Genomic DNA, 23,586 nt, shown 5'->3' on the forward strand with positions numbered 1-23,586 from the left:
CCTGCAACTAAATATAATTCCTGACATATGCCTCTGAATTTAATAAATTAGAAATCTATTTATGGACTTATTTATGTTTCTTGCATGGGATGGTATTTAAAGCACACCCAGTTTGTAAATATTAGCTTCTCTGTGGAATGCATGCGTGCTTCTTGCCCCTAGAATCAACTGATTTTGTCTCCCTTCTCCTTCATCTTTACACATATTTATTTATCAAACATTAAACTTTTCCAAAGTAGAGTAGACATATCTCACTACAATAAGAAAACATAAAAACAAAGTCAAAAAGGACAACTTTTGAAATCATATCTTTAAAATCCAATTCTTTTGATTAGTAACCACACTTAGTACCAGAAAAACTTCAAAGTGTTCTCTAAACATTGAATTTTCATCAGTGATGCTGAAAGTCTCATTTGTCATCTTTCATGCTTACCCAGGCAAGAGCTTCAAAAGGACACAAAGAAAGAATAGTAATTTCTCAATGCAACTTTGTGCTCAAGCCAATAATTGCATATTTAGCTATTATGCATTCACAACTAGATAATTATCTTGTGAAATTATGTTTTAATAAATCTCATAATTAACATTTTGTTACAAAAATAGTGAGTACTGAAACCACTCATAAATGAAATCCCAAGTCCAGCAGATTTCTAGAAAAAAATGAAAAATAATGATTAGATAGCATCAACTATAGACATCTTCAAAGGGAAAGACAATTTAAACTTGCCTTTTACTTACTGAAATATGTTCCCCATATTTTATTGTTTTTGTCATCTTGTTTGTTATAATCCAACCAGTGAGTGTTCAAAGAACATAAAATCCTACAAATCAATAAACTGTGAATATGAGCAAATTTACAAAAAGGCAACAATTAAGATCAGAAGTCTGACACTCAAGCTTTGATTATGCAGAACAATGGTCTTTCCCAGCGCTGCTCTGCAACTTGTGATTCTTCAGTAGGAGGAAAAAAAAGTTTTAAGCTGCATGATAATTACATGTCTGATCTGCAGAATACAAGTAACTTGGGAACCTCATCTGAATCAGTGTGATATCACCAGTCATATTTTGGGTGATCCAGTCTTTGCAGAATTAGATATTAGGGCATTATGGGTCAGTGCTGGGAGTTGTCATGGATGCCAGCTTTAAGGAATCAGATATATCATCACAGACCATGCCGATGGTGATTAGGCAGTTTCTGAGGAAGTACTGAAAACTATATATCAGCAGGAACTCACTGCAAGGAGTGGTATGTGTGAAGGGGTAGCCTAGACCAGAGGAGACCAAAAAGTAGATTGCACTTGTAAATTTCTTCCTTTGGAAAAGGGAGAATCCCCACCCTGGCAGTTTTCTCAGGATTTCTCACCACAAGGTAATAAAATGGTGATAGCCTTTAGAAATTAAAGACATAATTCTTCCTATCAAATTACATAAGGAGATAACTTTTCTTGAAAGATAACTTTCACTACAGGTGAGAAGTTGTGTTAAAACCTGTAGTGGGAAAAGAGGGCAAGTGCTTTATAATGTTATGGTAAAAAGAAAACAAAAAGGAAATTGATGGGAGTTGTTGGATAATCTCAGTGAATATGTTTCTCCCTCAGACATTTGAGCTAAAAAGTTAGCTTTTAATATGATTGAGGTGTTATGTAGATGAGTGTTTCTCAAATTTACAGTGCATAGAGGAATCACCTGGGGAGCTTCTTAAAAATGCAGACTCTGAGGTAGGGTCTGAGAGTCTGTATTTCTAAAACCTCCCATAGTTTGCACGTGGGTCATACTGTAAGTGTCAAAGACCAAGATTCACCATTATTAATCCTACATCCCATTAACCTCTCAAATATGGGCCTATAATAGGGAAAAGTACTTTTCCAAGAAGAAGGTATATTTAGGGGGTATTTATAGATTGAATCGTGTCTCATCAAAAAGCATATTCAAGTTTCAAGTTCTAACACTTGGTCTCATGATAGTGAGTGTACTTGGAAATTGGGTTTTTGAAGATGTGATGAGTTAAGATGAGGCTAAAATGGATTAGGATGATCCTGAATCCCATAGGACTGGCGTCCTTATAGGAAGATGGACTTTGGACTCAGGCACACACAGGTACGAAGATGGAGGAGGCGAGATTGCAGGGATACATTGACCAGACAGGAAACAGCAGAGATTTCCAGCAAGCACCAGAAGCTAGAAGAAGCAAGGAAGAATTCTGCCATATGGGTTTCAGATGGTCATACTCCCCCTGCCCAGCCCTGAGACCTTGATTTTCCACTCCTACATTCCAGAACTGTGAGACAATAAATTTCTGTTGTTTTAGTGCATTCAGTTTTTGGTACTTTTTTACAGCAGTTTTCAGAAACTAAAACAACAGGTTTCTGAAAACTATTAATAAAAAGTAATGATGTTTAAGATGCAGACAACTGTAGTTCTATTGTTGATAGTAAGGTTTTGTCATCACTGTGCCACATAACAGAGGCACTTATGGCACAGTAAAGGTTACTTGCATTTTAATATAATCATCAAGTATGGGGCTTAATTAGAAAGGCTTAATCAAAGTCTTGAGAGAAGGCTGTGTGTGTATGTATGTGTTTGGAATGGTTGGTGTTTTAGTGTAAAATAATCACAAACTGGAAAAGTACAGAGGAAGTGGCCAATTAAAAGCATTGTCAAGAGAGTAAGAGAGAATGTAAAACATTAAAAATATTAGGTGACAGGAAAGGTTGACTGGAATTGATAAGATTTGTATAAGAAAATGAGGGTTGAGGATGTGACTACTAAGTGAGCCTAAAATCCAGGGCTCTACATGTATTAATTCTACTTTGTACCACTGATGGGAAACCAATAAACCATGATACTTCTTTTAAAACTCTTTGAGAAATAATCTTACTTTTGTTTTTCTGTATTAAATTCTAAGTGTCCATCAGTGATCTGCTAGTGAATTATTTTTAGCTAATGCATTCCCAAATGTCTTCAGAAAAATAAGAGTAGATAGGGACAGTTTTATTCTACTATACATGGTACACATTAATGAAACCTTAAGATTTAGGTTTATGCAACACTGTAGAACAACAAAATATGAGAGTAAGAATCTAGCTTTCTTTGAAAAACTCTATGAGTTTTTGTGGGTATATTGAACATGGTAGAAAATAAGGGAGATATTAGAAGGTAAATTAGTAATGGGAGATGGCCAATCATTTTGGCACAGACATTTTGTGACTTCTGTTCTTTCACCCTCAATCCCCAAACCAAATAATTGTTTTCAATGAAATTGTATGCTGGCAAGGAAGGACACAGACATAACCTTGTAAGAATGGAAACTGGTACATGTTAACTAATTCACGTCATTTCATGCATTTTGTACAAGTTGGCAGGGCATGAGAAGTGTCCTGTGTTACATTCTGAATATCCCCTAGGTTATTGTTAAACAATGAGTCAGTCCTGGAATTTACCCTGGACATTTATGAGATATTTATGTTCAAATATAAAAAATAATGACTTTTTTTCAATTAAAAAGGCAAATAAGCCTACAATCTAAACTGAGGTACAAAACAGAATGGTAACTCAGTGTCTGAGTAGATAAAGTGAAGGACCCAATGGAGAGGCCTAATAGAAATGCAGCTCCTAAATTGTGAGTTCTGAAAAACATTGGTCTTCATATACAAAATTTATTCTTTGGAGATCAAAAGCCATGTAAAGTGATATTGGTTCGATAGTAATTGACAGGTGAGAAGCGGAAAAATAAGTCACCTCTACGACCATACTTACAAAGAGGAAATAAGCACTGATCATTGCTGCTTTGACTGTCACATCTAGATCTGCAGGGATGTGAATTCCAAAGTTGTCAGCATTTGTGAAGATGTTGTTGACAAATCCTGGCCAGTACTTTGAAATCTTCCCAACCATAAGCTTTTCATTAATAGTTTTCACCTTTAAAAAGAAAATAAGAGGTGCTGAATTTGGATGTGAAAAGAGACAGTTTTACATTTCTTGCTGTTTATTTGATGAGGGACACAAATTTTCATATTCACAGTCTCTAAGTGACATTTTGATGTTATTCATTCCTTTATAGAAGTATAGGTTTGAGGATTTAACTTCTCTGTTTACTCATCAGCAATTTTGCTCCTCAAACCATTCTGTAGCCCATCTTAATCTTTTGCACGTGTGTGTGAGCAGATGGAGAATGTAATAGCAATAAATAATAAGAACAGGCTACCACAAGATGGCAGCAGGTACATAGTCTCAATTACATGGTCAAACATGAAGGCAATTCCTTTACCTCAGATCCTGTCTTTAATCTGAATTATCCATTAACAAAAATAAATAAATAAATAAATAAAAAAAGAAAAGCACGGGTTCAATTCCCAGTGCCTGCCCATACTAAAAAAAAAAAAAAGCATTATCAAGAAGATATATCTGGGAAGGATTCTGAGAAGAATTAAACAGATTTCTAGGTATGATATGTAAGCTTTTTATTGGTAAGGTTTAATCATCATTAATACTTAAACAGTGTCAACCAATGTAGAACCTCATTTTTATGTTATACTCATTATTTACTAGGATATCCATTTCTGACTAACCCTGAATACTACTTTTATGATGAAAAAAACTAAACAACTGACTTCTATAGGATCAATATACCACACAGGAACTTCAGACCAATTTGACATAAAAAATCCTTCAGTCCTTTTCAGTGAGCAGTCTAAAATTCAACTTTATCAAACTGTTCACTTGCTTGTTCTCTCTCCCATCCTGATACTGAAAGTGATGGAATATAAACTTTCACTTTCTATATGGGGGTAAGAAATAGTGACAGATACTCAGGGCATTTTTATACCATGAATACCAAATTCCTAAGTTTAAGTTTGCCACAATCATAAAGCACATTTTTATACTTTGTTCTTAAGGATCCATGTCAAATCCTTTTGGAATGGGGTATAGTTAGGATGGCTTGCTTTTCAAAATGCACTTTTTATTCTGTGTAATAGTGTGCCCTAAAGTCCTACAAACTGAATTTCCTAGGTGGGATATGCAATACTGGATGAATAAAAAAATCAATATGCACTTTAAAATTCAGGTAGAATGTTTCCTCTGCCTAAGATGTATTTCTAAGAGAAAGTGTTAAAATAGTTTCTGTTGTAACAGACTGAACTTGTAAATACCTACTGATTTTTAGCTTTCAGATAACAAATATGTTTATATGAGAGGAAACTGTTTTACATAACTAATTTAGCAAAGTTCATGAACATAGCTTTTGAATCGGTGGCATTTTAGGGGAGAGAGCTTCTGAAATGAGATGTGAACTGGGATATACTACCACCAGATCTATAGGAAAGATGTGCGTTAGGTGTTTCTAAACTATATATATGTATATTTGCATAGTTTAAGTCCACATAAATCTAAAGCACCATAAATCAGGTGCTCTGCTACTTTTCAAAACCTAGAAAAGGATGGTCATATAAAAGAGACAAAACAACACATATCTGTACAACTTGGTCACATTTACAGACTTGGACCACATTTAAAATAGACGATTACTGTTTTAAGTAAGAAGATACAGTAGCATGGTTTATAAAGCATACGAAACTGTATTTAATTAAGCATGCTATGAATCACTATATTCAATTTCTTACAATCGCTCTGAATAATACTTGGCACTAAGCAAGTCTAATCAAGAAAGCACTATCAAGGTAGTACATTTTTGTAGTATGATTTAAAAAAAATTTCTTGGAGTTAATATGTTTGCAGTTATGAGTTCTTATTATTGGAAAGCACATTATGGGCCTATGCACTGGTTTGAAAGGAAGTATGTACCCTAGAAAAGCCATGTTTTAATCCTAATCCCATTTTGTAAAGGCAGCCATTTCTTCTAATCCCTAATTAGACCATCTCCCTGGAGATGTGATTTAATAAAGAGTGGTTGCTAAACTGGATTAGGTTGAGGTGTGCTGGATCTTAATTAGTTTATTGGAATCCTATAAAAGAGGAAACATTTTGGAGAAAGCTAGAGATTCAGAGAGAGCAGAGGATGCTACAGCACCATGAAGCAGAGTCCACCAGCCAGCGACCTTTGGAGATGAAGAGGGAAAATGCCTCCCAGGGAGCTTCATTAAACAGGAAGCCAGGAGGAGAAGCTAGCAGATGACACCATGTTTTACCATGTGCCCTTCCAGCTGAGAGAGAAACCCTGACTGTGTTTGTCATGTGCCTTCTCACTTGAGAAAGACCCCAGAACTTCTTCGGCCTTCTTGAACCAAGGTATCTTTCCCTGGATGCCTTAGATGGGACATTTCTATAGACTTGCTTGAATTGGAACATTTTCTTGGTCTTAGAACTGTAAACTAGGAATTTATTAAATTCCCCTTTTTAAAGGCCATTCTGTTTCTGGTATTCAGGCAGCTAGCAAACTAGAACAGCCTATTACATTATTTCACAAATATATTATTTTAAAATTTATTTCAGATATATTTATTTAAGTATTTTACAATTGAATTATGTTGTAAAAAATCACAACCCAAGTGACAACTTCCTTCATTTCATTAATTCTACTTCAAAGTCTACTTTGCCAAAACAGCCACATGTTGCACAAGGACCAACAATTTTCAGAATATCTTCCTTGTTCATAGTTTGGATTGCAAATTTAGGCAGAAAGGGGTCCCACTTCTGTGCAACATAACCAATTATAGTACCAAGAGTGGCTTGGATTTCTAGCTGTAAGAAGAGATAATAATAAAAGAAGAGTTTCTGAATTTATAATATTTTAATTTAAACATAATGTTAAATTGCCCCTAAAGAATATTCTGTTACAAAATCACTTTTCATTCTTTAAGTCATTGTAAACATCCACTTCTAAGAAAACAAAAGTGTTCTTTTTCATAATTTATAGAGCCAAATGATTCACTTTATAGCTAGCTGTATGTTTGGCACAATGCCAAGTATATGTTTTTGTCTTAACTCCCCAAAGAGTATATGCACACTAACAGACTTGTGTGCCTGTGACTCTGGCTTCTTTGCCATTTTTGCTCCAAGCAAAATAATTGGTTAAGCCCAAGGCAGCCCCAGTTGTGATATTTCATATCTATTTCCTCCCTGTTCTAACCAAAACACACATCTACTTAAATCCCTACCTTCCAATTGCTAAATGCTCATGAATTCTTTGCTCTTCACATTGTAACTTCCAGCTTCTCTGTCTTCAACTAAAAACATATGCTTCTTGCAGAATTATAATTACTAAACACCATTCCAACAGCTGATTGTCTTCTTTCCAAGAGTTAAAGACTAGCAGTTGCTTTTTCAAGTTTGTTTTCTTCTTTTTTTAAATCTCCATTTGACTAATTCATTTATCATCCATCATGTTATATTTCAACATAATCACATAAATCAAATAAAATCCATATGAAAATAATGAAACATTTTCAAAATAAGCTGGTAACCATCACCTGATCTCATGTTGCCTTTTCTTCTCTAGTAAGTTCATAGTCTGAAGAGCATTTCTGCTCATAAGAGCGATCTTCATGGATTAACAGCATGGAAGCTGCTGTGGTTTTTTATTTTGGGGTGGGTGGGTGTTGGAAAGGAAAACATTTCAGTGAATCACCAATCCTCAAGCTGTTCTGATTTTTTTTATGCTGTATGGTGGGAGTCACATTTCATTCCCTTATCATGTGAGTATTCCATTATTGCAGCACCATTTGCTGAATTTTTTTTGTCTTGGTTTGTCTGCTTGTTTGTTTTTTGGAGAAGTGCGTGGGTCAGGAATTGAACCCAGGTGTCCTGCATGGCAGGTGAGAATTCTGCCACTGAATTACTCTGTTCTGAGTTTTAAGAAATGTCAAATTAATTTAAAACTATTGAAAGATTGACATTTAGCACCAAATGAATGCATTTAAAGAAATACTTCTTTAAATATACTTCTAATATTTTCATGTGTGTGTGTGTGTGTGTTTGTGTGTGTGTGTGACACCCAGCATCAGCGACCAACCTCTAGTAGGTAGCAAGGACACCAGCAGGTGTTACATCTTAAGGGCCTGTTCACCGTGATCACCTCCCGACCTGAGTTATCCAAGATCCACAGGACGCAACACCGCAGAGTGGAGCAGAAAGTGCAGTTGAAGCAGACGCTTTCCTCCACTGCAAAGTAAAGTCTCTGTCCCAAGCTGTTTTTAATCTCATATTTGTTGGCGGTCTCAGTGCCAAGTGTCACTAATGAAGCCAAACAATTTCGTTAAAATATTGCTGTTGCAGAGAATCAAAACCTTTCAATAACTAAAGGCTGTGTTATTAAAAGAAATAAGCTCAGGGACTGATTGATTATTAAATATATGGTATCTTCACACCATTCTACTGTGTGCTATAAACTTTGAGGACTTAACCACTGAAATCAAGTAAATGCTGAGACAAAATCTATGCCATTATTTTGACTCTAAATATATGATGGATGTGACAACTATTCAACTACAGAAGCAATACTACAAAGAAGAATCTATTAGTTGAATAATAATTCTAGTGTGTGGAAGTTAATGGGACACTTTACAGGTAGAGCGAAGATTCTGTCTAAAAGCTATATCTGGTAATATATCTATAGCTGCATACCATTCTGCCATCTGTTTCAGTTTTGACAAATGTCAGGAATAATGTAGAATATTAAAGCAGGAAATACCCCAGTAATTCACAATCATTAGTAATCTTGTTGTAAATTTCTGTATTGTTAGTTTGCCTATTTGGTGAATTGCTGATTAAACAATAAAAAAGGTGGAACTGTTTTGATGAATTCTTGATATCTAGCTTCAACCTTGATTTCTATTTCTGAGATTGTTAAGAAAATATCTGATTAGCATGAATGGAACTGGTCAAATACTTAAATCCTTTTAATGGCAACTCCACCAAAGGCTTAGAGAATTTCATGCTTTTTTGGTTTCTCTAAAGCAGACTAATAATTTTACTTTCAGTTTTTAATTTAAAAAGCAGGCCTGGTCCTCTTCGTGCTCTAACTCTATTCTACATATTTTAACTTTATTCTTTATAAAATATTTAGATGTAAAGAAACTTATGAAAATGAAAATATTATTCTCAATGGTTTTAATAAGTGCAGAATGGAATATGCTTACTTCCAAGAAGCTCCACCTGCTGATGTAAGATTATCAGGTCAAACTGTTAAAAGATGACAAAGTGAACAAAAAGTGTTATGTCAAACATTCTGAAACCTTAGAGATACTACTACTAACCTGTTTTCTAGTCTACATGATATTAAGTAACTTTCTCGTTCCTGATTTGGGAGATGGATGAAAGCAGACTGCAAAATGTAGTAAAATGCTTTTTATTTGTTTATTTATTTTCACATGGGCAGGTGTGGGAATCGAACCCAGGTCTCAGGCATGGCAAGTGAGAACTCTGCCTGCTGAGGTAAAACACTGTTTATTCAAGGAAAAATGTACAAGAACACTGAAAATTCCAACGGAGAATTGCTAAAAACATAAATAGGACCTATGGCTGACTCTCGAGTGTCCATGCTAATGGAATATAAGAATAACTCTTGCAAGCAATACTTCAAGATTTTTAAACTAATTTCTGAATAACAATGCTTAGGATGTTTTATGAAACTCGTTTTTCTTTTTAACTCATGACCTGAGTGCCTTCTCTCCACACCTGCCTGACTCTCGGTCATGCTCCAGCTTATCCCTCAGAGTGATGTGGTGTCTTTGGTAACGTTGAACAGGTTGTTCTATATTTCTCATTCATACCTTCCTTTGAGCTAAAAAAAATATTCTGCTCATACCAACGAAATACCAATTTAAGCAGAAAAAGAGTTACACAACTAAATACACAACATGACAAAATTCACTGAATGCAAATTAGAATGGAACCAATATTTTAGAAATCTATGATGAGAAATATTTTAAAAATCTACGATGAAAATTGCTTTTTAAAGGAAAATGAGAGTTGTGTACTTAAAATGTAATTTATCTACATATATTTCAAATTTGATGTACAGTATTTGATTGACCACTAAGGCACGATCGTGAACACTACATATGGCGCCAATCACCTTATTTTCTAACACGCCAGTTTTCTACTTTGCTATAAAATTTCCTTCCATTCATTCTCTTCTCCTTCACATTAATGAGTTCACTGGTAATGGGTAAAATGAAGAGTTTATTACCGTTATTTGGTCTAGATTAGGCACCACTAACCCAGACATTTGGTGGCGCACTGTTCCCTTCATTCTCCTCGCCGCCCTCCTGAAGCAGAGGTGACCGGTATCATTTCCTCTGCTTAGATCTCATCATTGGTAAAAGCATGCATGCGGCTTCTTTCTTTGAGATTACCTAAAAATATATTTTTAAAATTAATTTATGGTCTGAAATTATTCTAAAGCCTATTTTCACAATTATGGCAGAAGACTAAAAGTTTTTCTTTTCAGTTAGAAGTGGTCTTTTGCAGTGTACTGACAATTGTTCTGCTCTCCTCTTTTGAGGGAAACGGGGGATTGTGAGAGGAGAAGGGGTAAGCCTCAAAAAGGATCTATGTGCTTATGCAGAAGTGGATTTGTGGAGGGGTGATTTAGGCATGGACAAGTTCTGAGTTTAGGTACAATGAATATGCACACTATTGTCCAAGGTTGGGCCTTGAAAGTTATGCACTCTAAATTTCCATCTGCTCTAGGATGAAGAAGGATCACTCTTCTAGATCTTTTGACACAGTATTTAATTTAATCCTCACAATAACTCAGAAAGATAGATTACATTACTCTTATTTTATATATTGAGAAACATTGCCAGAGAGATGAAGTAATTTGCCTGATTGCGGCATTTGTAAATAGTTGGGTCAGGATTAGAACCCATGTTGCTTGACAGGCTTTTGACTCTGTTACTCTTTCTGCAGTACTCATTTTAGGTACTGGGGAAACAATTCATTAAAGATACTGTGGGCCTCGTGGGTGCCTTTCATCCTTATTTCCTCTACTCTTCTACTCACCCTAGCCTCTACAATAACATTTGGTCTTCCCTCTGTCTGTGGACATACCTCTTGGATTTGAGGACATTGTTTTGTTGCTTTTAGTTTCGTTTAAATAGCCCTGGCTACTCCTTAACCATGGTTCAAAGGAGCCCTTTTCAATGGTTTGCAATTGGTTGATTGATTCAAAATTGCTGGAAACATTAAACAGATTGAATCTTGTGTTTAGGTGTCAGAGAAAGTTGAGTGCACCTTGAGCATGAAAGGTATAGGAATAAAAATATAATGACAGTGTTTGCTTCAGCAACATATACTAAAATTGGAATGATACAGAGAATATTAGCATGGCCCCTGCACAAGGATGACATGCAAATTCATGAAACACTCCATATTCAAAAAATATATATATATATATAGATATAATGACAGCCTTGAATATATCATCTAAGAATTAATTTTTATGTATACCTTATCAGATTTATAGGTATCAGTAATTTGTCTAATGTATGTTTCAAAATAAATTGTATATATTACATTTAAATGTAAATTTGGTGGACTTTAACTTTCTGCTTTTATCTTAGGTGGGAGTATAATAATTAATTACCCTTTGATGGGGTAAAATGTTTATGTTGACTATAATGAAAAATTAATTCAATATGAAAAGAGAAACTATCACATTTATGATTAGATTTAACTTACATAAGCAGAAAGATAATTTGGTTAATGGCATTCTATTCACTTGTTAATGTATACTATTATATACTCTCTTCACAAATCCTTCCATATGTTCCAAAATGTATCACTAAGAAGTATTTGTATTCCTATGGCCCTGTGAATTTTTGTTATATTAAAAATTTCTGGTATGCTTTTGAGAATTTAATTCAATTTTTATGGAAAAAAAGTTGCTCAATAGTCATTGGATGGAATTGATTGAATATAACATATGATTTCTATTTTTTTTAATTTAGAAGATATTTTTGCCATATCTGTACCTGGACATTTGTTGAAAACGTGATTTTTCCAAGTGTTCATAATTTAATTCTATGACTTTGCAATGAAAGTCAAGACAAAATAGTTCATTTTGTGTTGTGTTTCTTAGAAAATACTGGAATAAAACTTTTGAGAAATGTTCATTTATTCCTATAGATGCACACTGCTTGAAGGCAAATGCAATTTGCCTTCAAGTAGTTCTTTTAAAATGAAGTGAATAATTACTTTTCCTTTGGAGATAAAGTATTCACCAATTTATGGCATAGTTCTGTTTTCTGGAAAAGATTTCCAAAGGCATATTTTTGGGAAATTTGCCCTATTTTAGAATAAAAGCCAGTGGGTTCATATCTGTATTTATTGAATGTGAAAAAAATGTATTACTGTCAAGCATCTGGCTGCGGGTGGGTCATCATTCATGGATGGAAGAAGAATATGTGATGACCATATATGATCATCAAACCTCAGCCCTCTGGCACTGGTATATCACTTTTATGCTTGGCAAAACCTTGTCTGACAACATTCCCAAACAGCTTGCAGCAGTTAATCAACTCTAGTCAGCTATTACAGCTGGTCCTTTCTGCAGAAGGAAGATGGTATGTTAGCTTTTCCAGCTCTTTTACATGTCTCCCTGTGCTCTCCAGTCTCTAAAGTCCATTTGTCTGCCAGTGGGTTTCTGGATAAGGCATCTGCAATTATAAACATTTTCCCAGGAACATACGCTGCATGTAGCTTAAACCCTATCAGGCACAACAGAAATCTCTTGTACTTTAAGGGAATTAACACAGAGGTTTGATTTTGATAAAGGAGATAGACTTTATAGTTTGAAAGAATGCCAAACAAGCTGAAAATTGCAGCAGATGTGCTGACAACTCAATACTAGTGTGAATGTATTTCTAATCTTTTGTGGGATAAAATACAAAAGCAACAATAGTATATATGAATAACAATTGCTATTTATGTGTCATATAATTCAGATGATGATATTTGTTGATTGATTTAATAAAAGGATTGAATCACTGCTTACACTCCAATGACTAGACTTCCTAATAATAATATGAGCTTTCAAGCAAATTGGCCTGGAAATGCAGCAGTAATGTTAACTTGAAATTATGATTTCCCTTGGAATGCATCATTTTTGAGACTTAGTTGAAAACCAAACTCCTAGCTTCTTGTGGAATTTTCTGCTTTGGACTGTGACATTAATGATTTTTTTCTCCTCTGAACACCTGTGCACATTAAAATTGTGTATTTATCTGACAGTAAAGTGCATCAGCAAATTTTTGCCTTGCCAATTAAGTGGCAGAGTATTTGAGGTGAGAGAGGCTAGGTTTTATATTTCTCCTATGCCTTGAGTAAGTAGATAATCAATAAATATTCTTAAATTAGATGGTTGCTAGTGATGGACATATTAGACTATTCCTTGAGGATAAATTTGCCAACACCTTTAGCAATTGCTAAACAGCTCAATTAAAAGTATTCATTCAGTCTTGTCACTATATCAAGAAAGTATGAAATAGTAATAACAATAAAAGGAAACATAAATTTCTTCCCAAATAATAGAAGTAAAATCAGTATTTTATAATTTCTTGATTTAGGATAATTTTCTCATTTCAGTAAATTACTGGTTGAAGCCCTTTGACATCTACTGTGAAACACAAGAAAATGAAGTTCGTTTTCATTTTAAGGGGAACACATTTGTAGAAGTAGAAAAGTAAAAATACCTGGCTTAAATGTTCTAGCCCAGGAGGGAGACTGACTGTTGGCATGAAATTGCCTGGTGGAGAGAGACATGGCTGCCACACTTGGTCCCCTGGATGGGAGTGTGAGGCATGTAGTCTTCTATCTGATTGTGGAACACTTGGAAGAAAACCAGGCACACTTCTACCTCTTTGGTTCTGGGCATCTGCAAGAGAAGAGAAATTTCCACCTGTATTTAACTTTAGGCCATTTGATTTTGCTTTTCATCTAATATTTGTGGCTTTCTTATTCTGATGATAGTTTTCCTTCTGCTGCCTCTCACTTTATTGGCCTTTCTTTCATTTTCACAATTCATTGCCACCATCCTTTGACTTTTAAGGTGGAGCAGAAGGAATGTGGAAGTCTGCTGGCAGTAGCTGTGAGAAGTTGTTCAATGACTTACCCAACAAAAATGGGTTTAGAAAAATTGTGTTTTTTAAGTAAATAAAACGTCTGCTCACAAAGAAGAAGCAGTAAAAACCTCAAAGTGCAAATAAATGGTAAAACAACTATATAGTTTTGCACATAAAAATTACCTTAGTCGGGTGCATGGGTGGTTCAGTGGTAGAATGCTTGTCTTACATGTGGGAGACCCAGGTTCGATTCCTGGACCATGCACCCAAAAAATTATCTTAGATGTATGGATTTAATTTAAATTATGACTGTCATCCAAAGCATATTCTCCTTTCCCCAAATATTATGTAGGTTCCTCCCAATAGCAAAGGATATTTTGTCTTACCTCATCAGTCATACTGTTATGGTTAGGTTTAAGTCAATGTTTCTCATACTTTAGCCTTCATCAGAGCCACCTTGAAGGCTTGCAAAGACATAGATGGTCCGACTCTACTCAAGAGTTTCTGATTCCCATAGTTGGGTTGTGGGAGGAGTTGAGAATTTTCATGTCTACCAAGTTCTCAGGTGAAGCTGATGCTGCTGATCTGAGGACATACTTTGAACATCAATGGCTTAACCCCAAATACGACAAGAATATTCATAAGTTAAGAAATTGTAAGATTCTTAAGGGCAGTATAATATCTAACTTAGCTTTGATGTCAAATTGATGCTAGCTGGTGTTTTGTATAACTGTCCAGTACTATTTTGGCAATATGAATTCCCTTTGTAATTCACCCAATTTCACAAAACATAAAATATAATTCTTTAATGTTTGGCCTTGATTTTTTAAGAAACCATCAATTTTCTATATTATTATCAAAATATTACTTTTTCAATCATCTCTCAGATTGGAGTTTCTGATTTACAATGTTCACACCATCTTTACCAGGAGCAGTTTCCATTACAAGAAAGAACTATCTTTGCTCATCCAAAAGATGCAAAGTCTTCATCCATTCAAATCTCATAATGAGATTGCAGCAATTCAGGTCCCACTTCTAATTCTAGTTCATTGTTATTTCCACCACATCTGCTATTACTTCCTCCACTGAAATCCTGAATCCCTTAAAGTCATCCATAAGAGTTGGAATCAATTTCTTCTAAACTCCTGGTAATGTTGATATTTTTGACCTCTTCATATGAATCATCAAGGTACTTAATGACATTTACAATGGTGAATATTTTTGCAGAAGGTTTAAAATGGACTTTGCCTGGATTGAACAGAGGAATCATTATTTATGGAAGCTGTATCCTTGTGAAATGTATTTATTAAATAGGACTTGAAAGATGAAATAACTCCTGGAACCATGGGCTGTAGAATTGATGTTGCATTAGCAAGCACAAAAACAACACTCATTGTATATCTCTGTCATAGCTCTTGGGAGATCAGGTGGATGGTCAATGAGCAGTAATAATTTGAAAGGAATCTTTTTCTGAGCCTCAAAATATTAAAATATCCATTAAGCCCTGTGTTAAACAGATATACTGTTATTCAGGCTTTGTTTTCCATTTAGAAAGCTAAGGCAGAGTAGATTTAATATAATTCTTAAGATATGTCAGATATTCAGAATGATAAATGAGCTTTAGCTTCAACTGAGAGTCACCAGCTGCATTAGCCCAGAACAGGACGGTTAGCCTGTCCTTTGAAACTTTGAAGTCAGGCATTGACTCCTTTAGCTTTGAAAATCTTAGATGCCACCTTCCAATAGAAGGCTGTTTCTTCTACAATGAAAAATCTACTATTTAGTGAAGGCACCTTCGATCAATTATCTTTAGATCTTCTGGATAACTTGCTACAGGTTCTACATCAGCACTTGCTGCTTCACCTGGCAGATGACTTCTTTCCTTAGACCCCATTAAGCAACTTCTGCTAACTTGGAATTTCTCTTCTGCAGCTTTCTCAGCCTTCACAGAATTGAAGAGAATCAGGGCTTTGTTTTGGATTGGGTTTTGGCTTAAGGGGATGTTGTGGCTTGTTAGAAGATTTTGATCTTCTAACTTGACCATTAAAACTTTTTCTCCATCAGTAATATGGCTGTTTTGGTTTCTTATTATAAATACGTTCACTGGAGCACACATTTAATTTCCTTCAAGAACTCTTCCTATGCATTCACAGCATGTCTCACTGTTTGACAAAACAAGCCCAGCTTTCAGCCTGTCTCAGCTGTTGACATGCCTTCCTCACTAAGCTTAATCATTTCTAGCTTTTGATTTAAAGTGAAAGATGTGCAACTCTTCCTTTCCCTTGAATACTTAGAGGCTTAGGTTTTAATTGGCCTAATTTTATTATTTTTGCATCTCAGGTGATAGAGAGACCCAAAAGAGGGAGAGAGGAAGGGGAATAGCAAGTTGGTGGACCAGTCGAAACACACACAAAATATTTTTTATCAAGTTCAATGGCTTAGATGTGTACATGGCACCCCAAGAGAAATACAAGAGTAATATCAAAGATCACAGAGCATAGATCACTATAACTGATATAATAATGAAAAGTTTGAAATATTGTGAGGATCACCAAAATGTGACAGAGACACAAAATGAGCACATGCTATTGGAAAAATGGCGATGACGGGCTTTACTCAATGCTTCAATTTATAAAAAACACAATATCTGTGAAACATAATAAATCACAATAGAACAAGGCATGCTTGTACAAGAAAACTGGTTCTAAATTAATATAAGGAGGAAATCTTTGAGGCTATACATAGCACATATACTAAAACATCTATTTCATTAATAACAGAATGGTCTCTATTCAACAATGATACCTAAATTCATGAAAGTTTATTTAGGGGTATATTCTGTATTATTTAAATCTCTAAAAATAAAATTTTGTAAGAGAATAACAAAACAGTGTACTGAGCTTCTTTTAGAGAAAAAGAAAATTAATTAATTTAATTAATTTCTTAGTTTTCATTAAAAAAATTCAAGCATAGCCTGGAAGGGAATACCTTCCAGGGAATACCTGGAAGGGAATTTAAAAAACTGGTGAAGGATCATGGGAATTTAAAAAAATGGTGGGAGGAAATGAGCCTTTGGACATGCAGATAAACCAATTCTAGTAATGACAGCCTCGTTAAGATTGTGCGTCCATGTATCAATAGTGAGGGGTAATTGCCAGGTGATTCATTTATTTATTTACCCCTATTCCAAGAATAGATCAAGATGGATCACTATGTTTGTACTGGTCTGTGACATTAAGAATTTGGAACTGCTGTATGGTTACAACCAAATGGAAACCAACTTGTCATTTGACCCAAGTAAATTAGAGTTCCCTATAATAATGGAAGCAAACATGCTTCCCATGAGGACTCTTAGTGAAACTTCTCCCAGATCTGGGGCACACCAAAATGATAGAGGCTTTAGGACTTCTCTTACTCTCAAGCTGTAAACCCAGATGAAACTATGTAACACTATGTCAAATGTGTGTGGTCAGCTAATGACCAGTATAGCAGTAATAACTGGAAAGCAATAAAAGGCAACATCCTTTCTTCAGCTTTAGTGTCCAAAGCATTAACTGACTTTCAGAGAAGCATGAAGGCACAGCCATGATCCAGGAAAACTAGTTCACAGAGATGAAATTTAGAATAATGGCTTTTCTAAGGGGTAGGTATACAAGACTGTTGACAGCAAAAGGAATACTTGAGGTGAGCATGTTCTATAAGTTGATATGGGTGGTGATTACACTAGTGTAGCCTTATTTCAAAAATAGAAGCTTAAGTTTGTTGTTTTTCATGCATTTTACTATACACATTCTCCCTCAATTAAATACCATGTCTGGTGGTCAATTTCTGATAATAACAGGAGAAAGGTTATTTGTTTCTCTCTCATTGTCAGTTGTAATTGTTAAAAAAAAGCAGCCAAATGACCCCAATTTTATCATATAAACTACCTTTGCTGTAACAAAATGCAGCAAGTGATGGAATGTCTGGCAAATGGCTCTACATCCCTTGTTCAGGTCTTTAGGCCCTTAGATCTTGCAGCAGGTTCTAAGAACATCACAGCTAAAGCTTTTACTCAGGAGTAGAGTGTGGGCTTGTCTCAGTCTCAGATGTTTGGGCCCATCACTCTGAAATCACTTGCTTCTTTTTCTGGGATTTCATTGGCTATGGAGCAGCTTTTGAGGTCAGTTCCTGTTCAGTTCAAATCATCCAGGCAACTCCTGTTTTCTCAAATCTGCTCTAATTTTGTTCCTTCATACTAAAGAGAGACTTCTCTTCAGTTCCAATGACACCCAACATTCATACTGTCCTTTGGTTTAGCAGTGCTGATTGGTGTGCCAACCAAGTGTATGAAATAGCAACCAGCGCATAATCCCTGGCAAAATGATGATTACCAAGACGGTTTCATCTCTCTTGATGAACATCGTGATGTTTTAGATAATGTGCTGAAATACTTTTTTTAGGGGATAAAAATACATTTCACATAAAATCACTTAAATCATTTAATATTTCATTATAAATAGTTTGAAAATATTGAATCCATAACCTTTTTCAGTATTAATGTCAAAAATCTATTCCATCTTATAGGTATATTAGATTCTGTCTAACTCCTGCTATTGAAGAAAACTTTCCCCCAAAATATTCTGTGTAGGTAAATGATGATGATAGCATAACTTGCCCTCTCAAGCAAGGCATTTTAGTTCAGTAGAAAGCTTCAAGTTTCACTTCAATGCTTTAGGGTGTTGTAAGGGTTTTCAACAGATATTTTATCACCTTCCTTTCTTAAATATTTGGAGTAGGTTGCAGAAAAAGTATTAGCTTTCCACCTGAAGTTTTCCTTTCAGTTTAATCTTCAGTTCAAGTCCTTATCGCTACTGAACATCATTGTTCTGTTGGTAGATTAATCATATTTGGATCATCAGTTGCTTTCTAGTCACCAACTTTCTTCAAAGACTCAGATGACCCAATGAATAAAATGTCTTTGAGTTTCTATCTGGCTTTGAATTTCTACATGCTCTTTTAAAAATGTATAACTAGCTTATAAATATTTTATGTACTCTGCAACTTTTTTCCTTACATGCTAGAGTTGTTGTTGTAACTCTTATAAAGTGATGAAGTGTTTTGGACTGTATTACTGTCAGTATTAAATGAAAGAAATGTCAAGATCTTATTTGGCTTACCTTCAAATTGAAACAATGAAGCAAACATATTAAAACTCATGATTTTACTGTTTCAGGTCGATGTTTTATATTTTGTTTGAGCCCTCCCAATGATACTCGGGAACCAGTCTACATTAACTGTTGATAGAAAATGAAAAAAATTACCTTGTTTGTTCTGTATTATATGTCCAAACATGGATTTTGATAAATAAAGCAGGTAAACATACATGTTTATGTGAATGGATCATAAATTTCATTTAGCATATGATACATTGGTGAATTCTATTATCTTATTTGTGATTAGGTTAAAAGGTTTTCACCAATAATTCTGGTAGTAATTCTTCATGCTAAAACTTTTCTTTATAACTTAGTGTTTAATGGTTTGTTTTGGTAATAGAATGAAAACTCATTATGATTTCTTTTTTATACAAGTTCCAGAAGCATTTTTAGTGAGATTGCCATACTCAAACAAAAAATAACCACAACCACTGTCCTTTGAGAACGTCTTTGAAGTAAGTAACACTAATGATATATATATGATTTTAGACATTACAGGCAAAACTTACTAGCTTTCTTCAAAAGTTGGCAATTAATCTGCTTGATTAAAAGAAGATATTTTGATAAACATGTTGGTTCTGGGTCAAGATAGTGGCTTAACAACGTGCACATTTTAGTTCGTCCTCCAGAACAACTACTAAATAACCAGAAACAGTACAGAACAGCTCCTGGGGCCACGTCAGTGACCAGAGACACAGCGTACCCCAGTCTGGACCAGCTGGACCAGCTACGAGCACCCCCCTGAACCATGAGTTCCCAAAGCTGTGGCAGCCAGCTCCCCTCCCCCACAGGCCATTTCCCAGAGAGGAAAGGAAAGGACTTTACCAGCAGCAGGGACTGGGAACAATCAAATGCCAATTGTGGAACTAATTAACAAATACTGACTACTAAAAATAGGCCCCCAGCTTAGGTGAACCTGATCAAAGTGGAGGTTGCTCATTTTTGCCCCAGTGTCAAGGGGGCAGGACTGACAGAAAAAGGGGGAAAAAAAGAAGGAAACAGAGGTTTTTGTGGCTGTGTATCTACAAAGGCTTGACTGCCTCTGGATACAATGGTAGGCCTTTTCAGGCTGCAACTGCCCCAGGCATAGGCAGAAGTGAGCTCTTTGGGGGGCTTGTCTGGAGACTGTGCCTTCCCCAGGGGAGGGGTGAAGCCCAACTCAGGTGGAATCCCTCCATCAAGAAATTCAGACTCCAGGGCTTGGTAATTTGAAATCATTAAAACCAGCCTACAACCTCTCCTCTGTCTCCACCACACCCCCAGCAGGGAGAGTCTGCCAAAGTCAAAGGTACCACATCATCTTATGCTGGTGGGACCTACAGTCAGACAAGTGCCACATACTGGGCAGGATAAGAAAAACAGAGTCCAGACACTTCACAGGAAAGTCTTTCAACCTGCTGGGTCTCACCCTCAGGAAAAACCAATGCAGGTGACTCTTTTCGCCTGATAGGGGGCCAGTTTGGTCTGGGAAAATCTGGCTGGGGTTTATAATATCTAAGTAGACCCTCCTAAGTGTGTGTGTGTGGGGAGCAGGCACCACACAAGCAGGGCAAGAAACAAGAAAACAAGAACTGAAAAATTCTCCTCAGTTAAACAAAACTTAAGCTAAAAGTCCAGATAAAACTGAACGGAATGTCAAAGAACAGATAGACAACAAATTCATCCAGCAAGAAAACCCTAGATAAAAGAAGTGAAAGCAATCTCCAGAATAAACTAATTAAGGTAATTAAATGTCTAGATGCCAGCAAAAAATAACAAATCACACTAGAAAAATTGAAGCTATGGCCCAGTCAAAGGAACAAACCAACAATTCAAATGACATACAGGAGCTGAAACAATTAATTCAGAATGTATGAACAAGCATGGAAAACCTCATCAAAAACCAAATCAATGAATTGAGGGAGGATATAAAGAAGGCAAGGAAAGAACAAAAAGAAGAAACTGAAAGTCTGAAAAAACAAATCACAGAACTTATGGAAATGAAAGACACAGTAGAAGAGACAAAAAAACAATGGAAACCTACAATGGTAGATTTCGAGAGCAGAACATAGGATTTCTGAACTGGAGGATGGAACATCTGAAATCCGACAAGAAACAGAAACTATAGGAAAAAATGGAAAAATATGAGCAGGGACTCAGGGAATTGAAAGACAATATGACGCGCATGAATATACATGTTGTGGGTGTCCCAGAAGGAGAAGAGAAGGGAAAAGGAGGAGAAAAACTAATGGAGGAAATTATCACTGAAAATTTCCCAACTCTTATGAAAGACTTAAAATTACAGATCCAAGAAGTGCAGCGTACCCCAAAGAGAATAGATCCAAATAGACATACTCCAAGACATTTAATAATCAGAATGTCAGAGGTCAAAGAGAAAGAGAGGATCTCGAAAGCAGCAAGAGAAAAGCAATCCATCACATACAAGGGAAGCCCAATACGACCATGCACAGATCTCTCAGCAGAAACCGTGGAGGCGAGAAGACTGTGGGATAATATATTTAAGTTATTAAAAGAGAAAAACTGCCAACCAAGAATTCTATATCCAGCAAAATTGTCCTTCAAAAGTGAGGGAGAAATTAAAACATTTTCAGACAAAAAATCACTGAGAGAATTTGTGACCAAGAGACCAGCTCTGCAAGAAATACTAAAAGGAACACTACAGACAGATACAAAGACAGAAGAGAGAGGTGTGGTGAAGAGTGTAGAAAGGAAGACTATGAGTAAAGGTAAAAAGAAGGAAAATTAGATATGACATATAAAATCCAGAAGGCAAAATAGGAGAAGAAAGTACTACTCATGCAGTAATAACACTGAATGTTAATGAATTAAACTCTCCAATCAAAAGACATAGTGTGGCAGAATGGATTAAAAAACAGGACCCATCTATATGCTGTCTCTACTCAAAGGACAAAAGGCCAAGGACACAAATGGACATTTACATACCAATGTTTATAACAGCATTATTAACAATTACCAAGAGATGGAAACAGCCAAAATGTTCATCAACAGTTGACTAAACAAACTGTGACATTTACATAAGATGGAATATTATGCAGCTGTAAGACAGAATAAAGTTATGAAGTATGTAACAACATGAATGGACCTTAAGGACATTATGCTGAGTGTTATTAGCCAGAAACAAAAGGACAAATACTGTATGGTCTCACTGATATGAACTGACATTAGTGAATAAACTTGGAATATTTCCTTGGTAACAGAGACCATCAGGAGATAGAAATAGGGTGAGATATTGGGTAATTGGAGCTGAAGGGATACAAATTGTGCAACAGGACTGAATATAAAAACTCAGAAGTGGACAGCACAATACTACCTAACTGTAATATAATTATGTTAAACACTGAATGAAGCTGCATGTGAGAATGATAGAGGGAGGAGGGCTGGGGACATAAATGAAATCAGAAAGAAAGATAGATGGTAAAGATTGAGATGGTATAATCTAGGAATGCCTAGAGTATATAATAATAGTGAAATGTACAATGCACAAATTTTAAAAATGTTTTTGCATGAGGAAGAACAAAGGAATGTCATTATTGCAGGGTGCTGAAAATAAATGATAATTAATACTTTAAAATGTCACCTTATGTGTGAGACTAAAGCAAAAAATGTTTATTTGTTACAAAATTTATATTTTGACTAGAGTATTTCCTAATATAACTCATGTAGATAGTTTGAACGTCATAAGTACTTGGAATCTCAGGTAGGACATGAGATTTTGTTGGTTTGTCCAGAGCGATGCCCCAATGAATCCCAGAGTGATTTGATCAGTGACTGGAAAAGTATTTGCAAGCCCCCTTCAGGGAACGGTGAGAGTGTGGAGAAATTCAACTTCCCCAAGTTGAATTCTTGATATTCTCACAAGCAGTGTGGACAACCAAAGCTATAGGCTGAGCCCCCAGTCTTGGGGATTGTTCATATGAAACTTAACCCCACAAAGGATAGGTCAAGTCTACTTAAAATTTAGGCCTAAGAGTCACCCCCAAGAGAGCCTCTTTTGTTGCTCAGATGTGGCCTCTCTCTCCAGCCAACATGACAAGCAGTCTCACCACCCTCCCCCTCTCTGCATGGGACATGACTCCCAGGGATGTGGACCTTCCTGACAACATGGGACAGAGATCCTGGAATGAGCTGAGACTCAGCATCAAGGGACTGAGAAAAAACCCTAGAATGAGCTGAGAATTAACATCAAGGGATTGAGAGAACCTTCTCGACCAAAGGGGGAAGAGTGAAATGAGACTAAGTGTCAATGGCTGAGAGATTCCAAACAGAGTTGAGAGGTTATCCTGGAGGTTATTCTTATGCATTAAGTAGATATCACCTTGTTGTCCAAGATGTAGCAGAGAGGCTGGAGG

The 23,586-nt window shown here is 35.8% G+C and overlaps 1 protein-coding gene and 2 non-coding genes across 3 annotated transcripts in view; 2 read left to right on the plus strand and 1 right to left on the minus strand.

The window, feature by feature from the left end:
* Nucleotides 1-782: 782 nt before the first annotated feature.
* Nucleotides 783-23,586, minus strand: part of LOC143680434 (phospholipid scramblase family member 5-like) — an 86,585-nt gene continuing 63,781 nt past the window's right edge. The window contains exons 3-8 of the mRNA XM_077156859.1: nt 13,653-13,834; nt 9,096-9,138; nt 7,970-8,190; nt 6,538-6,699; nt 3,757-3,918; nt 783-821 (exon numbers count right to left, since the gene is read on the minus strand). Of these exons, the coding sequence (XP_077012974.1) occupies nt 783-821; nt 3,757-3,918; nt 6,538-6,699; nt 7,970-8,190; nt 9,096-9,138; nt 13,653-13,834 (809 nt within the window). The remainder of the gene's footprint in view (nt 822-3,756; nt 3,919-6,537; nt 6,700-7,969; nt 8,191-9,095; nt 9,139-13,652; nt 13,835-23,586) is intronic.
* Nucleotides 11,235-11,337, plus strand: LOC143681811 (U6 spliceosomal RNA). Its single transcript, XR_013174869.1, has one exon. It is a non-coding gene; the product is annotated as a U6 spliceosomal RNA (small nuclear RNA).
* On the plus strand, nt 14,216-14,286 carry TRNAV-UAC (transfer RNA valine (anticodon UAC)). The gene has a single exon. It is a non-coding gene; the product is annotated as a tRNA-Val (tRNA).

This window comes from Tamandua tetradactyla, chromosome 4 (assembly GCF_023851605.1).
Source record: "Tamandua tetradactyla isolate mTamTet1 chromosome 4, mTamTet1.pri, whole genome shotgun sequence".
NCBI lineage: Eukaryota > Metazoa > Chordata > Mammalia > Pilosa > Myrmecophagidae > Tamandua > Tamandua tetradactyla.